Source organism: Cannabis sativa, chromosome 1, assembly GCF_029168945.1.
Source record: "Cannabis sativa cultivar Pink pepper isolate KNU-18-1 chromosome 1, ASM2916894v1, whole genome shotgun sequence".
Classification (NCBI taxonomy): Eukaryota; Viridiplantae; Streptophyta; class Magnoliopsida; order Rosales; family Cannabaceae; genus Cannabis; species Cannabis sativa.
Window position 1 is genome coordinate 43,587,760 of NC_083601.1, and position 16,412 is coordinate 43,604,171.

General features: G+C 33.8%; 2 protein-coding genes and 2 non-coding genes across 5 annotated transcripts; 2 read left to right on the top strand and 2 right to left on the bottom strand.

The window, feature by feature from the left end:
- The first annotated feature begins 1,711 nt into the window (after window positions 1-1,711).
- LOC115707252 (serine/threonine-protein kinase D6PKL2) lies at window positions 1,712-5,925 on the top strand. 2 transcript variants are annotated; one of them, XM_030635148.2, is made up of 3 exons: window positions 1,712-2,194; window positions 3,051-4,131; window positions 4,822-5,925. In XM_030635148.2, the coding sequence occupies exons 2-3, from the start codon at window positions 3,182-3,184 to the stop codon at window positions 5,699-5,701; spliced, it is 1,830 nt and encodes a 609-aa protein (XP_030491008.2). In that variant the 5' UTR covers window positions 1,712-2,194; window positions 3,051-3,181; the 3' UTR covers window positions 5,702-5,925. The 2 variants fall into 2 exon arrangements, with proteins under 2 accessions (XP_030491008.2, XP_030491009.2); XM_030635149.2 differs by having other exon boundaries at window positions 1,915-2,194; window positions 3,072-4,131.
- Window positions 5,926-6,148: 223 nt separating this feature from the next.
- LOC115705007 (uncharacterized) lies at window positions 6,149-8,250 on the bottom strand. The gene is made up of 4 exons (XM_030632238.2): window positions 7,553-8,250; window positions 7,003-7,121; window positions 6,769-6,884; window positions 6,149-6,671 (listed from the first exon to the last, which is right to left on the bottom strand). Exons 1-4 carry the CDS (start codon window positions 7,968-7,970, stop codon window positions 6,392-6,394), a joined length of 933 nt encoding a protein of 310 aa, XP_030488098.2. The 5' UTR covers window positions 7,971-8,250; the 3' UTR covers window positions 6,149-6,391.
- Window positions 6,301-6,373, bottom strand: TRNAF-GAA (transfer RNA phenylalanine (anticodon GAA)). Its single transcript has one exon. It is a non-coding gene; the product is annotated as a tRNA-Phe (tRNA).
- Window positions 8,251-15,635: 7,385 nt separating the features above from the next.
- On the top strand, window positions 15,636-15,742 carry LOC133033806 (small nucleolar RNA R71). Its single transcript, XR_009685869.1, has one exon. It is a non-coding gene; the product is annotated as a small nucleolar RNA R71 (small nucleolar RNA).
- The last annotated feature ends 670 nt before the right edge of the window (window positions 15,743-16,412 follow it).

Below are 16,412 nucleotides of genomic sequence, written 5' to 3' on the forward strand. Positions count from 1 at the left end.
TATTTATTATATCGATATATGAAGTTTAATCACTCGAGGTGTTATTTAATTAATTCGGTCAGGTCTTCGATCTATTTATCTCTAAAAATTAATAAATTAAAAAAAAAACTTATGTAAACTATTACAACTGGATTTGTTGAGTGATCCAAATTTGAGGGTTTGTCCCATCAAAGGAATGACATGAAGTATGTAGATCAGATTATTTATTATTATTTTTTTTAAAAAAAGTGGAATGTATGTAATAAAATTTGTGTGGCTTAAACAATAACACGAATACACCATACATAATTACGATGTAAACTGTAAATTTTTTTGATGCTAATAATATGGGTCTCAAAGAAAAGAGGTCATTATATATAGTAGTGACAACCTTAAATAGATATATGTAACCCGACACTCAAAATCAAACCATGAATGCATTTCCAATCACTTTTCATGTATATATATTTAAATTATTTTTATATATAAAAAATAGGACCACTGAATGAATGACTTATAAATATCGTCCACTCGAATAATATTAATATTGTGTGAATCATCAAACATTCCCATCGGAAATTGGTCCATTATTACAATTGTGATTTGTTTTGACTTTAAGAAAATAGGGTACACCAAATTTATGCTACAAACTCTCCGATCAAAGGGCTCGACTCAATCGCTTCACTTTTCCTATTAACATCCATTTTTCTTCTGAACCAAATAAATCATAAATATTAAAAATCGTTCAACAACTTTCATTGAATGGTGGGAAAAAATGAATAAACTATATGGGATCAAATTATTAATTTTTTAATTTTTTTAGAAGAAAACTATAATTTGTCTCTCTAGTTTTTTTTCCCTCTTACTAATCTCTTTATCTTATATATATGATTTTTTTTGTATTAATGATATGTATAGGAGATGATGAATGCTAAAAAAAATGATACATTGAATATGGATTAAGAGAGTTTAGACATGTAACAATGTTAATCATGAGTTTAATTAAATTATAATAAATTTTAAAGAAATGAGAGGTGCATGTTTTGATGGACCAGCCACTACAGTTTGCTTTGAATTGAATGGTTGAAGCTTTAAAAAATGGGATCGATCGATCGGTGAATGTTATAAGTTCACGAGCCACAAGTGTCTTGAGCATTCAAAGAAAAAAAATAATATCTGTACAAATATATATATAGATAATATAAATATAAAAATGTAGCCCATGAGGTTGGTTATTTATTGAAATTTTGAAAATATTCATGCCTATGTTTAAAATTCTATAATTGTTTTTTTAGAAGAATGGCAATGCTACATTGCTACTGGTCATGTCTATAAATAGAAAGCATAATTTTTTTTTTTGAGAGAATAGAAAGCATAAAATTTATAACTATTTTTTTTTGAACAACCAATAATTATAAATTTGAATAACGATTCCCCTAAAAAAGGAGTAAATACGGTGATCATAGCTTAAAAATACCTACCTAAAATAATATATAAAATATTTAACAAATAAGAAAAATATTTAAGAATATAATTTTACTATTTTTTTTCTTAATCAAATTAGAAAAAAGTATTGTTTTAAACTTTGTATATTTTTTTCTGTTAATAAACTAATAACAGTTCATTCTTTCACTAATTAAAAAATAAAATAATAAAATAATAATAAGATGAGAAGAGTCCAATTTTTGGTCCAAAGAGTATAAGTGCAGTTAAGTAAAAAAAGGCATGGGAGACAAGTGTGAAGTGCATCACTTCTTTGATATGAGAGAGTCTCTTCTCTTTGGTGATTAGGAAGCCTTCAGTTTCCGGACCAAAAAAAACCAATGAAATAATTGCATCAAGAAAATAAATATTATTTGTCACCAAAAAAAGAAAATAAATATTATTATTATTATAATTTATTGAAAAAGAAAAGAAAAAACTTTACTTTGGCTTTGACCCCTCTCTGTCTCTTTCTTTCTCTGCCTAATAGTCCACCAGAAGCGGAGGGCCGGTTTCATTTTGTATTGCTTTCTCAAGTTTTCTGTTTGTTCTATTCTTTATTTAGTTTCTCACACTCACTAAACTAGGCTTGCTTTTTTTTTCTTTTATTATTATTGCTATTGTTATTCTTATGCTACAACTACAAGAGCTCTCTTTTCTACAGTGCTTCTCCTTTTTCACTGCAAAAGCAAAGCACCTCAACTCTCAGGTTTATCGTCTTTCAAATTAATAGGTATACTATTTTCTTCATTTCAGTTTTCCCCTTTTAATTTTAGGGTCTGTTATGGCGTTCTTCCCCTGATGAGTCCTCTTAGTTTTCATCTGGGTTTTCTCTGTATTTGGATCTGTACTGGGTTTTCCTTCAAATTTGTGTTTATGTGATTTTAGATCTGGTTTTGATCATGTTTAGTAAGGTAGTTGATGGTTCTAGCACTTTCGCCCATTTTAGATATGCTTGGAAAAAAAAAAACTTTCTAAAAACTGCTCTTTTTCCCCTTCGTTTGCTTGTTTATTATTTTTGCTTGCCCTCTGGATCTTTCAGTTTTCCATTTGTTCACTCTTTCTCTCTCTGTCTCTCTGTTTTTTTTTTCTCCTTAGTTTTTGGGTTTGGGATTTGCATATATAGCTGCTTCGTATTTAACCGATATGTAAACCTGTATATATATTTCATATCTTCTGATCAGGGCTTGCATGCAGCAGAAGAAAGTAATTTAATTTACTGATCAATTGTTTTTTTGTAATGTTCTTGTTTGCTCTTGAAAATTTGCTTTTGGCCTTGTTCGTACGAAAACTTCTAACCAATCTATCGTCTTATTGGGAAATCGGAGTTTTATGTATTTCTCATTTTTCTTTCTTCTGTTAGTGCTGATCTTTGATCATACTGTGCGATCCATTATGGGGTAAAATGGAATTTTTTTTTTCTTTTCATTTTTGCTAGGATTTCTATTTATTAAATTTTGGGGCTTTTTCTCTGTTATTGTTTTCTATTTTTGATTTAGATTTACCAGTATGGATTTGATATGAAGATTCATGAAATTGTTTGCAAATAATGTTGTGTAACTCATTAAAAATGTTTCTGATTCTGATAGATAAAGCATTGCTGTTGGCAGAGTTGAGGAGGGATATTTAAGGTTGCTGAGGGAGGATAAGTTATTGTTGATAATGATTGATGTCAAATGATTTCAAGTCTGATTGACATTAGAAACCATTGGTATCACTAATGGCTTCAAAAACTGGTTTTAGAGGCTCTTCGAATCAGCATCAGAAAACATCTGGTGTTCAAACTATACAGAGTAATGATATTAGACCACCTGTTTTAGGGACAAGCAAACCCACTCTTGCCACTACTCCTGAAGAAGAGGGTCCCAAATATTTACAAAACACATCAAAGGGTGTAGTAGAAGCTTTTGAAAAGAAAAAGTTTCCGAATTCGAATCAAAATGGCTCTTTGGATTCCTTGATGAATAAATTAAATGCAAGTTCATTGTCAGAACAAACTTCAGTAGAACCAGATTCGTCTGCTACTGATACTCGTGGCTCTATAGAGAGTTCAGTAGATCAAGAAAAGAAGATATCTGAGTATGGAAGTGTGAAGAACAGTTCTGTGTCCGGAAAAGTTAGTGATGGGGCCAGCAGTCTTGGCAAGACTAGTGGAAGTGCAAAGATCAGTGATCGGATTGATTTTGTTGAGAGTGGAAAGAGTAGTATGTGTAGAGGGAGTACAAGCAGTGATGTTAGTGATGAGAGCAGTTGTAGCAGCTTTAGTAGCAGTGTAAACAAACCTCACAAAGCGAATGACTTCAAATGGGAAGCTATCCAAGCTGTCCGAGAAAAAGAGGGGATGCTCGGTTTGACACATTTTAGACTGCTAAAGAGGTTGGGTTGTGGGGATATTGGAAGTGTTTATCTGTCAGAGTTAAGTGGTACTAAGTGTTATTTTGCAATGAAAGTTATGGACAAAGGTTCTCTAGCAAGTCGTAAGAAGCTTCTGCGTGCTCAGACTGAAAGAGAAATACTTCAATCTTTGGATCACCCCTTTCTTCCATCGTTATACACTCACTTTGAGACTGAGAAGTTCTCTTGCTTGGTGATGGAGTTCTGCCCTGGAGGAGACTTGCACACGCTTCGGCAGAGGCAGCCAGGGAAATATTTCCCTGAGCAAGCAGTAAAGTATGCTCAATTAACTTTATTACCTTACGTTCTGTGTGTTCTTGGTCATCTTTTGCATTATCCATGATTAAGTGATATGTGAAACAAAAAAGTAGATATCTCACTCACTGTTTTTTCAGGAATCATTAGTGATTCAATACATTTTAGTGTTGTGGAAATTGGTTGTTTAATTTAACTTTTCTATTATTGCTAGTATTTCACATGCATTACACTTTATGTCTGGTAGGTGGTTCGTCAGATTCTCCTGTTTATATAAGCATCTATATCCCACCAAAATCTGATTATAAAAAACAAAATTTCTCAGAACTCCCCATTTACTGTCTGCATTCTTCCAAATTTGGTGCAGTCATGCATACCTGTTGTCATAAAGTGCCAAACCTACCTCTATTTATCTTCGTGCTTATTCAATCTGATTCTTGTAAGATGGTGATTTTATTGTAACCAACTACTTAATATTATCGGAAAATGTCTTGTTGCTAGGAACATTTAATGAGTCATTTTGGTATGTACTCCAGGACAGATTGCAGAGACTTAAACTAAATAAATGTAGTAAGATTTGAGTTACCCAGTAACTAGGGAACGTGAATAGTATCTTGTAGCATCTTCATAAAGAAGGATTACACCATAACAGGTCATATTTGAGTGCAAAGAGTAATTGTGTCAATCTTTTTTTGCTATTGTCAACTGCAGATTTTATGTAGCTGAAGTGCTGCTAGCTCTTGAATATCTGCACATGCTTGGGATTGTCTACCGTGACCTTAAGCCAGAAAATGTACTGGTGAGGGAAGATGGGCATATAATGCTCTCTGACTTTGACCTTTCCCTGCGATGCACTGTTAGTCCAACTCTCGTGAAAGGCACAATAATGGAGTCAGACCCCATGCGAAAGAATGTGTACTGTGTGCAGCCAACCTGCATTGAGCCTCCTTCATGCATCCAGCCATCATGTGTAGCTCCCACGACTTGCTTTTCTCCCCGACTATTTTCTAGCAAGTCCAAAAAAGACAGAAAACCCAAAAACGAGGTTGGAAATCAAGTTAGCCCTTTACCAGAGCTCATTGCAGAGCCAACAGATGCTCGTTCTATGTCATTTGTTGGGACCCACGAGTATTTAGCACCGGAAATCATTAAGGGCGAAGGCCATGGAAGTGCAGTTGACTGGTGGACGTTTGGTATCTTTTTGTATGAACTCTTGTTTGGTAAAACTCCATTTAAAGGATCGGGGAATCGAGCAACATTGTTCAATGTTGTGGGACAGCCTCTAAGATTTCCAGAATCACCTGTTGTGAGTTTTGCTGCTAGAGATCTTATTAGGGGTCTACTTGTTAAGGAACCACAGAACAGACTGGCATACAAACGAGGAGCAACAGAAATTAGGCAACACCCCTTCTTTGAAGGTGTAAATTGGGCTTTGATACGCTGCGCGACCCCACCGGAGATCCCAAAGCCGGTTGAGCTTGAGCGTATACCTACCCCACCACCAGCATCAACAAGTGAAAAAGCTCCCACCATTATAGGAGCTCCAGAACAAAAAGGGTCAAACAATTATCTAGAGTTTGATTTCTTTTAGGGATGTTAAACAAGACAAAATGGTTTATGTCTCTGGACATTTCAGGGATCCTTAATTAGTGAGGTGAAGGTTTAGTGGGTTTCATTTTCTTGATAGATATGCTGAGGAATCAATCTTATGTTTGTTAGTGTTGTTGCCTACTTTGACAATTTTCAAATTTGTATTGCATACTTATTTTGTATGGATTCTCTTTCACCTTCAAGGCATGAAAATGGTGCCCCAAACTTGTTTTTTTACCCTTTACTTTTTGTTTGTCCTTTGTCACGAGAATACAAAGGCTGCTACCAACTGTACCTGTAATCGCCCAACGTTTCGCTCAGCTAAGCTACACATTTTATTGACTACTCATGATTCATGAATTCAAATTTTTGTTGTACATCAACTTAAAATAAAAAATAAATAAAAAATCATCACCACCAAATTATACAAAATAAATTAATAATCACATTTCTTGGGAGAAAAAATTTCATAAAATCACCAAAAAATATCTCGGGGCTGTGCTATATTTTTGTTTTCTTTCTTTAGGATATTTATAATTTATAATATGTAAAAAATGTAAGATTCCCAAAAAAAAATGGTTTTAAAAATATACAAAAGCATGCGGTGAGCGTGGATCGAACACGCGACCTTCAGATCTTCAGTCTGACGCTCTCCCAACTGAGCTATCCCCGCTTCGTGATAAATTTAGTCTTACCTTTTAGTTAAACTTTTAGATCTAAAACACATGCAGGAGACGGGCGCTTCCTTTTCGGGTTTATCTTCTTCTTGCAAGGACTTTGTGGAGTTATGCTCAGAATCATTGGATTTATCAACACTGACACGTGGAGCTGGCGATGGCGGTTCACTTATGATCGGTTGGTCCATGTTCTCGACTCGGTTTCCTTCGCAAATGATGTTAACCTCGCAATTTTCCGGTGCACTTTTTAGTATTTGATCAGCCAATCCTGTTCCTCTTCCTGACCTTAATTTCCTAATATCATTGTATTTAATTAAAATAATTACTTATGCAATTATCATAATATTCATAATTGTTATTTATGTATATATACAAAAAAATTATGTATTACCTTAAGTTGGGTTTGGCGATTCCAATGACGAGTTTCCTTATGTTTAGAATTGCAACAAGATCTATGATTGCCTTCGCCAGCGCATCACTCTCAATCAACACGGTATCCACCTTAATCTGTTTCGTCATAAAAAAAATATTAATAAATTGGTATTATATTATTAATTTATTATTCTATAGTTTAGTCAACAGAGTAATTCAATTTTATAATTGATAAATAGTTTCTTATTATTACATTGGCAGACGAACATTTACGGAGGAAGGTATTTAGAAGCTCTCTTCTCTTGCCTCTTTCCTGTGCCATGTAATTCTCCACCTGCTCTGGACTCACTTGACTTAACGGAAGCTTTCCTACTGTCAAATTATATTTCAAAATAATTATACCAACACAACAGCATAGATTAACTAATATATATAATTGATTCAATGCTAACGAGTATATACATCTCTAAAATTTTCAGTGCAAACAAAAGTTTACATAATATCATGAATGAGTAGGACAAATTAACCCTAGGCATTGACATTAACGGCATCATTTAGACCATGTAATTAATTTAAAAATAAAATATATAATCTTATAAATATCAATAATGAAATGATCGTATATATATATATATACACAGTATATTAACTGGTTTATTTAATAATAAGCCAAGCAACATATATAATCAAGTACCTTGCACTATACATAAAATTGTCAAAAAAAAAAGTCGGTTTGAATATTATTATTATTATTATGATCGTTGACTCATGCACCAGCAAAAAAAAGAAGATCGAGCACTTACATGGAGTAGGGATTTGGCGGATCTCAGGATAAATATGAATGAGATAAACGATGATCGCCGGTGACAGATCCATAACCTGTCTCAAAGTCCAATTCAAGGCGTCCATGCTCGACGTGCTTTTCCCAACCGCCACGTAAATGCAATTCTCGCCGCCGGCACCGCTCGATGATTGTTCTTCTCCGATGGCCGGCATCGGCGCAAACTTCTTGATCTCGAATAGTTCCTTTATATCCCTCGTAACGTCGTCGTTTTGGCTAATAATTCCTCCAACTCCTCCTCCTGATCCTTCGTCTTCTTCCTCTATTTCGCTTATGCTACTGCTGCTTCTGTGGAAGTAGCCGTAGTACTCATCATCACGGGGACCAATATTACTTACTTTGTTGTTGTCGTTATTGTTTTCCGTTAACGAAACCGACATTTTTGGGCTACTTTTTCTTTTTCCCCGAAAATGTCTTTATTATTATCTGATCTGAATTGTTGCTAAGATTTGAAGTTTCGAAATTTCGGAAAAGAAAGAGGCAGAAATATCTATATATTAATGACTTGAAATCATGTCTGTAAAGGAACATTATAATGTATTAATATGAAAAGGGCGTTTCTGTCTTTTTCTTTGTTAGAAGCATTAGTGTGGTTCGGTGCTTTGTTGGGTAGTACGTTTTGGAGATAGGCACTTACGTGGCCTAGAAGGTACAACTCTAGCCAAGCTTGAAATTAGGAGATTCAGTCTACTTTCAGAACCTTTTTATTTTTCAGTTGGATCTTAAAAGAGACAAAATAATTAAAGATAAAATAATATAATAAGATGAGAGACGACGAGGGCAAAGGTGCTCAATTGATTCATATTATCTTTTTTTTAATTAAGGGACCGTACGGTAATTGTAAAATTAATAATGAAATGAGATCAGATGAAGCAATTATGTATGTAATAATAATAATAATACTATGAAGAGTGATATAACACGTATAGAATATGCGAATATGCGAGTCAGAGTATATAATAGTCAAATTAAGAATAACAAAGGTAGCATTTTTCTACATACATAATATACATGTATTATTTATAAACAAACTTAAATACCACACAATTGTGTGGTCATTAATAAGATAATAAGATGCGACATATATATATCATATATGATTGTAATTGTGGACTCTATGATTTATGAAGGGGAGGGGAAAGTCCTCCAACACCATTGTCGTCATCATCATTATTTTTCTATATATATATGTGTGTGTATTCGTACAAGTCATAACTGATCGTGTATGATCGATGTCATGCATGCATAGTATTGTACACAACTTGATGATAATATAAAGTGTCCTACTCCTACTATGGTTCCTATGGATGAATTTTGTTCTCGGATGCTCTGATAAGTGATTTCAACTTCTGAAACTATTTTTGAAATAAAGTTATATAAATGTTATATATATATATAATAATTACTACAACATACATGCCCTTTCAATAGTCAATTTTAAAAGTGAAACTATAATATATAAATAATAATAAAGAACTCTAAACGAAAAAGAGTACAACCTCAAGGTAATATATTGCAAGAGCGGATAAACGAAACTAATTTTTAGTTTTCTTTTTTTAAGAAGAATTTGGCCTCATTAAAAATCTTAGTACACACTAATTTTTCTTCTTTCTTTAATTACTTCTCGAGATCATTTTTCTTAAAAATGTCATAAATTTTAGGGAGCCTTTATCATAATATTGTCGTATTAATTATGTGAGAACCGATAAAAGTATATCATATTATTGCATTATATATTTTCATTTGTGCAATTTAATCATCATTTCCAGTTTTAGTTTTGGCAGAATCCAACATAATTAGTTAAATACTGATTATTGACATATGAAAAAGAACATTGGGTGCATCACAAAATTGGGTCTGGCATGGCCCGTTTGTCTTTTAAGGTTGGATGCATCGGTAAGCCCATAAAATTTGTCTCCTGATTTCCTTTTCTTGACAATAACAAATTTGTACGTAATTCGGTTACAACTAGTATGAATTGCAAATTTCGAGGGATGGTGAAAGAGAAAAGAAATCAGAAAAAGAAAATCCACTTTTAAAACATTAAGGTTAACACTTTTTTAATCAGTTTTCTGTTTTTAAAAGTAAAAAAGCGAAAATATTTTTGAAAAATATATTCTATAAAACTGTTTTTACTTTTCAATTTTATAATTAGAAATCAAAATTTTAAAAACAAAAAAAAAATCACTTTCAATATTTTTTTAAATAGTTTTTTTTCGTAATCAATCTTTTGGATTACGACCAGACCCGGACCAAATCTCCTCCCCACGGCCCTGACACTGAACGCGGCTTCTGATCCGAACCCGGACCTAGACCCGACTTAAATAAAATCAAAAAATAAAAATAAAAATGAATTTTACAGAACACACTTTTGTTTTTCGTTTTTAAAATTGAAAAATAAAAGTTGTTACAGAACGCATTTTTGTTTTTCAAAAATAATTTTTTTAAAAAAAATTTTTTTACTTTCATTTTGTAATTAAAAAATTGAAAAACAAAAATGTTACCAAACGATACCTAAATTTATAATCATAAAATACGTGAATGATTTTCAAGTTATTTTAAGCATAAATTTAACATTTCAATAAGAAATCATAAATTAATTAGCATAACTAATAATAAAGATTCATGTGACTATACATTTAAGATCCTAGAAAATATGACTATTTTATGTTCATAAATTTAATGCAAACTGCATTAGTTTAAAAAAAATCGGTCAGTTTGACACAGCTGTGCTGTGAAAATAAAAAATAGCTACAGTTGTACGCTGTGAGAAAATTTTGTAGCAGAAATGTGAAAAAAACAGAATTGAGTGTGGTAAATTATAAATTTTAAAATATTAGCAATTGTTAAGATTTTATTATAATAATGATAATGCTATAATCTAATTCATTATAATTATAAATATATATAAAATTTTGATTTTCTATATATTTTTAATTATATTTCTCATACTATAAATTTATATTTATTTGATTGAAATAATGGGGTTTGTTTATTTGTACATTTCAAAGTAGTTTTTTTTTTTTGGCATGTTTACAACAATCCATATAGCAACCTAAATCACAATCCAAATCTACATAGCAACCACCGAAATAACTTAAACCGAAAAAAAAAGTTAAAAAATATGGAGTGATTCCTCTAAAATAATTTGTATAATTTTAAATTATATTTTTTATCACTTACTAAAAAAATTGTAGTTTATAAGAAATTTAAGTTGATGTTGTTTGTTAATAATAAAAATAAAAATATAAATATAAAATATTTTTTAAAACAATAAAAATTTTAAATATTATTTATGTTAATTTATTTTTTTAATATATAACAAATAATTACATACATTTTTAGTAAAAAAAATAATTTATTATAGTCTTTTAATCAAAACAGTTTTTTTTTTAAAAAAAAAAAAAATTTGAGTTGTACCAACTTTAGCTTTTTAGCTTTATTTTTTTTTAATAAATTTTTCAATAAGTTATTTTTTAACTGATTACCAAATACTTTTTTATCACATTTTTTTTTAAAGTAACTCTTAATTTTTCAAAAAGTTGTACTAAATGAAACCTAAAGTAGATGATAAATCTATTAATTGCGCTCATGAAGTGTTTCTAATAAATTTTCTTAAGCTATGTTTAGAAGTTGGATTTAGCTGAGGAAAAAAATGTAGAAAAAAAATGTGTAGAACCATACAAAAAAAAAAACTAATTTTCAAATTTGATATTAAAAATTTTGTTGAATTGAATATTCTATACAATTTTTCTTTTCATACTAATTTTTTTTTTCTTTCCACACCAAAATCTAACTTACAAACATAATAATTAATTTTTGCAAAACTAATAGAAATCCCCTAAAGATATCCCTTTTATAGTAAAACTAACTATGTGACTACCGTTGCAGTGCAACATGGACCTGAAAACATGTAGCCTAGAATAATCTAAGTCACGACCTGGTCCACCCCAAACTTAGAGTATTGCTCGTCCTCGAGTAATGAAAAACACAAAGAACTAAACAATAAGAACAGAAAATGACAGCGACACTAACACGCTTGCAGTAGAGAAAATCTTGCACTTTCACACTTGGTCTAGGGACAAAATTTGCTCTCAGAATTAGATGAAATGGAAGTGTAATTGGCAGTAGTGAATATGCCTTGAACTTGTGTGTGTCAACAGAATTTTGCATGCTATTTATGTCTTTAAAACTTATCAAGAGTAACTCAATCAATAAAGTGTGCAAATACTTCCCACCAACACTTTGAATTTCTATCACAACTACCCCTCGATCCTCAAGTTTAAAAAGTTTGCTTCCATAAGTTGAACTAGTGTAATCCTCTCCACTAATGTAGCTTAGCTTTACAACTTAGATCAAAAGGACTTGACTAGGCTTGAATGTTAGGCTTGGGTTAGGGTATGGTATAGGATGTATTTAAGCTAGCTCAACACCTAACCACTTCACTTGTCAAAAACCGAGCCTCTTCCTTAAAAATTTTTCTCTTGACCCTCTTCCCTAATTCAATACTCACAAGTACTTGATATTAAAATTGACTTCTCTTGCTATGTTTACTCTCTCTTTTTTTTTTTTTTTTGAACTAAAATGGGTGGAACACCCCAAACTTAGTTGCAAGCATATGTATTTTTTTGTTTTTTTTTTTTCATTGCTGATTTTTTTTTTTTTTCATATATTAGAAAAACATTTATTACTATATTATATTTATATAATAAATAGCAAGAGAAGGTTAATTGAAAGTTCATACTCATATACTTTGTGAGCTAATTCCCCCACCCCAAACTTACAACCCAACATTGTCCCCAATGTGGCTAAAAGTAGAACCTTGAATTAGCTCGCCACAAGTTACACTCACCCCAAACTTAATGTGAAACTTGGCTCTTGACAAGTGAGTAATTAAGTTAGGACATATGTGGAAATGCAAATTAAGATTGGCGTTAGATGTAGGATTGGGTTGCACAACAATAATAGGCTAAATAGCTCAAACTTGGGTGACTAGGGAAAATTTGAATTCATAGGGAAGGTTAGAAAGGCTCAAACGTCCAAAGATGGCCTAAATCATTTCTAAGTTATAAAGCTCGCTAGGATTTCGCCTCAAGGATTACACTAGCTAATTCTAGACGCTTAAACTCTCTCAAAGCGTTGGCTATTCTAAAAACTCAAGTATGGTGGGATAACACAAGCACACAATATTTGAAAGGATTCCTCATAAGCTAGCATGTAGACAAAAATAACACTTAAAATTAGCATTTTCAACACACAAACCAAGGCACTCCACAAATGGAGGAAAATGGATATGTTTCATCATCGAGCGCTACCCTAAACCAAGCTGAAAAAACAAGCAATATGTTTCTCATTTGCAAGCTAACACAAATTATAACACACATGACAAAAGAAATGATCAACACAAACAAAGCTTACTACACACACTACTAAATTGAACAACCACAGTAAACACATAACAAACACAAACAGTAGCACACTTAACTAACACATCACAGTTAAACTAAGGTAATTAATTAAGGAGAAAAGAAATACTCCCTCAACAATCTGAATCTCCACCACCAGAGTCTCTGCTTCAAAATGCTGAAGCGATGCTGATCCAATGCTGTACTGGGACCTACTGCTTCAACATACAAATTTGCTCACACCATATTACAGCAGCCCCTTTTTTCTATCATTCCCTGCTTTGCACCAGCAATAAAGATCGCCACACTACAGAAAAATCACTAGTAAATGTAGGAAATTAAAAGTTATATATATATATATGTAATTATATAAGTATGTATATACTAAAATTTTTTTTTCTTCTTTTCCTCTTTTTTTTTTCTTTTTCTTCTTTTCCTCATTTTTTTTTTTTTCTTTTTCTTCAAGGGGTGACACACCCCAAACTTATTACATAGCATATATATAACTAAATATAATCTTGTTCCTCCGCTCTTGGGTTGCCCAAATGTGATTCACTAAAGCCATGACAACCCGAGGCCCTTCTTCCTTAAGCCTCTTCCAATGTGATGGAGGTCTTTGCTCGATCACCCTCACCACCCCCAAACTTCACTCCTTGGCCTTTCACCAAAAATTTTCTTCTTGAAAGTGCATCACGTAGTTCTACCACCCCATCGGGGTACACTCTCACCACCAAGAAAGATCCATCACACCTTGAATCTAGTCGTCCATGAGTAGCCTTCGTTAAAGAGTTAGCAAAAATCACTTGTTGCCCAACTTCAAACATTTGAGACCAAAATTTTCTACTAAACTTCTTTTTCTTTCTCTTCCTTTTGGGTGGTTTTTTAGGGTCAAATGATGTTTTGTCTTTGCTTTCTTGCGGCTCGTGATCCTTAGCAATTTCTTTAAGGGGAATCTTCTTTCTCACCTTCTTACTATTTTTGAATTTGGACTCCTCAACCATATTAGGATCCATATCTCCAATTGCTAAGCATTCTCCTATTGCATCCGGAGCACGCATAGGATGAAAGACCTTGAATGTGGCTTGCTCATCTTGAGCTCTCATGGTAAGCTCTCCCTTTTCAACATCTATCAAAGTTCTTCCCGTGGCAAGAAATGGCCTCCCTAAAATGATTGGAACTTCCCTATCTTCCTCATAGTCAAGAATAATGAAATCGGCGAGAAAAATGAACTTATCCACTTGTACCAATACATCTTCAATTTTCCCTTCCGGATGAGCCATGGAACGATCCGCTAATTGCAAAGTGACGGTGGTTGGCCTTGCTTCTCCAATTCCCAACTTCCTAAAAATAGACATAGGCATGAGATTAATACTAGCTCCCAAGTCACAAAGAGCTCTTCCAACATCTCGACCCCTATAGAAATAGGAATTGTAAAGCCGCCGGATCTTTCAATTTGGGTGGAATTTTACTTTTCAACATAGCACTACATCCCTCCGTCAAAGCGACCGTTTCAAACTCGCCAAGCCTCCTTTTCTTTGTCAAAATATCCTTCAAAAACTTCACATAAGTTGGCATTTGCTCCAAAGCTTCCACTAAAGGTATATTGATGTGGAGCTGCTTTAGAACATCAAGAAATCTCCGGAATTGACCATCGTCTTGTTGCTTCTTGAACCGTTGAGGAAATGGTAGCGGTGGCTTTTGCAAAGACTTTTCTCGAGAGAATGCCGATCGGATGCCGTAACTACTTGGGGAATTTCTGAAGTTGCTGGTTTTTTCTTCATTTCCCCCTCTTTTTGGATTGAAGAGGGCTCTTTACTGCCTGTTGCAGCCACATTTGACTCAATTATTTTTCCACTTCTCAAGGTTACCGCTTTGCAATGTTCTTTGCCATCTCTTCTTGGGTTTTCGGTGTCACTAGGCAAGGTGCCTTGTGGTCTATTCTTCAAATCATTGGCCAATTGCCCCAATTGAACTTCAAGATTCCGAAGAGATGCTGCTTGGCTTTGAATTACAGCGTCATTCTTGGCCATATAATCTCTCATTAAACTCTCCAAAGAACTAGTTTGAGAGCCTTGAGGTTGTTGAGGTCTTGGTTGTTGAGAAAAACCCGGTGGAAATGATTGCTTTCCTTGTCCTTGTGCTCCACTTGAACTTGCCCCTTGACCTCCCCATGAGAAGTTCGGATGATGCTTCCATCCCGGATTGTAGGAGTTTGAGTATGGATTGTTGTTGCGGTTGAAGTTTTGATTACCCACATAACACACCGAAGCTGGATTTGAGGGGCAATTTTCAAAAGTATGCCCATCACCACAATACACACAAGAGATTTCTGCCCTTTGAATGGCAGCGGCTGGTTGTACACTTCCTCCCATATTCATATTCTTCAAAATGTTGGTCATTGAGGCCATTTGAGCAGTTAGAGCGGTCAAAGCATCTACTTCAAGAACACCCGCTACTTTTCGGCTTGTAGGAGCTCTATTAGTTGACCATTGATAGTTGTTGCTAGCTATCCTTTCCAAAATCTCAAAAGCTTCATTGTAAGACTTGGAAAGAATGGCTCCATTAGCCGAAGCGTCCAACACCATCCTAGAAGCCGCATTGAGACCATTGTAAAAAGTCTCAAGTTGGATACAATGGGGAATACCATGGTGTGGGCACTTCCTCAACAACTCCTTGAATCTTTCCCATGCATCACTAGTAGTCTCGTCTTCCAATTGTTGAAAAGACATGATCTCGCTTCGAAACTTTGCATTTCTTGTTGGAGGAAAGTACTTTCTCAAGAATTTTTCAGCCAAGTCATTCCAATTAGTCACCGAATCGGGAGGAAGAGTGTTAAGCCATGCTCTAGCCCGATCCCTCAAGGAAAATGGGAACAACTTTAATCTTAAAGCCTCTTCACTTACTCCTTGTAGCTTGAAAGAATCACTCACCTCCAAAAATGAGCGAATATGGAGGTGAGGATCTTCCGTTGGCGACCCACCAAATTGACCAACCGTTTGGAGCATTTGAAACATGACAGGCTTGAGCTCAAAGTGAGGTGCTTGGATTTCGGGTCTCACAATACCCGGATTTAGCTCATTGAACATAGGGGTTGCATACTCTCTTATTGCTCGGGCTCTATCATCGGCCAAAGCAATAGGATTGGCTTCATTATGAGCACCTCCAATTTCAAACCCATCGGCCATATTGCAGCGGTTTTTAGCCTTTTGTTCCTTCCTCCTTTGTCTAAAAGTGCGTTCAATTTCGGGGTCAATAGGAGCAAGTTCAATGTCTTCTTCTTGTTCGGTCATACACTAGATTACACCTGAAAAAGAAAAATTCAGCGCACCAAATAGGATTAAAACTTTAAACCAGAAAATAAATTGCAAAATAGTTGATAATACACAATTTTTAGTTTCAATCCCCGGCAACGGCGCC

Coding starts and splice junctions, on each gene's coding strand:
- LOC115705007 (XM_030632238.2), bottom strand. CDS start 7,970: ATGTCGGTTTCGTTAACGGAAAACAATAACGACAACAACAAAGTAAGT. Junction 7,122..7,552: donor CCGCCAAATCCCTACTCCAT/GTAAGTGCTCGA, acceptor ATAATTTGACAG/TAGGAAAGCTTCCGTTAAGT. Junction 6,885..7,002: donor GTAAATGTTCGTCTGCCAAT/GTAATAATAAGA, acceptor ATGACGAAACAG/ATTAAGGTGGATACCGTGTT.
- LOC115707252 (XM_030635148.2), top strand. CDS start 3,182: ATGGCTTCAAAAACTGGTTTTAGAGGCTCTTCGAATCAGCATCAGAAA. Junction 4,132..4,821: donor TTCCCTGAGCAAGCAGTAAA/GTATGCTCAATT, acceptor TGTCAACTGCAG/ATTTTATGTAGCTGAAGTGC.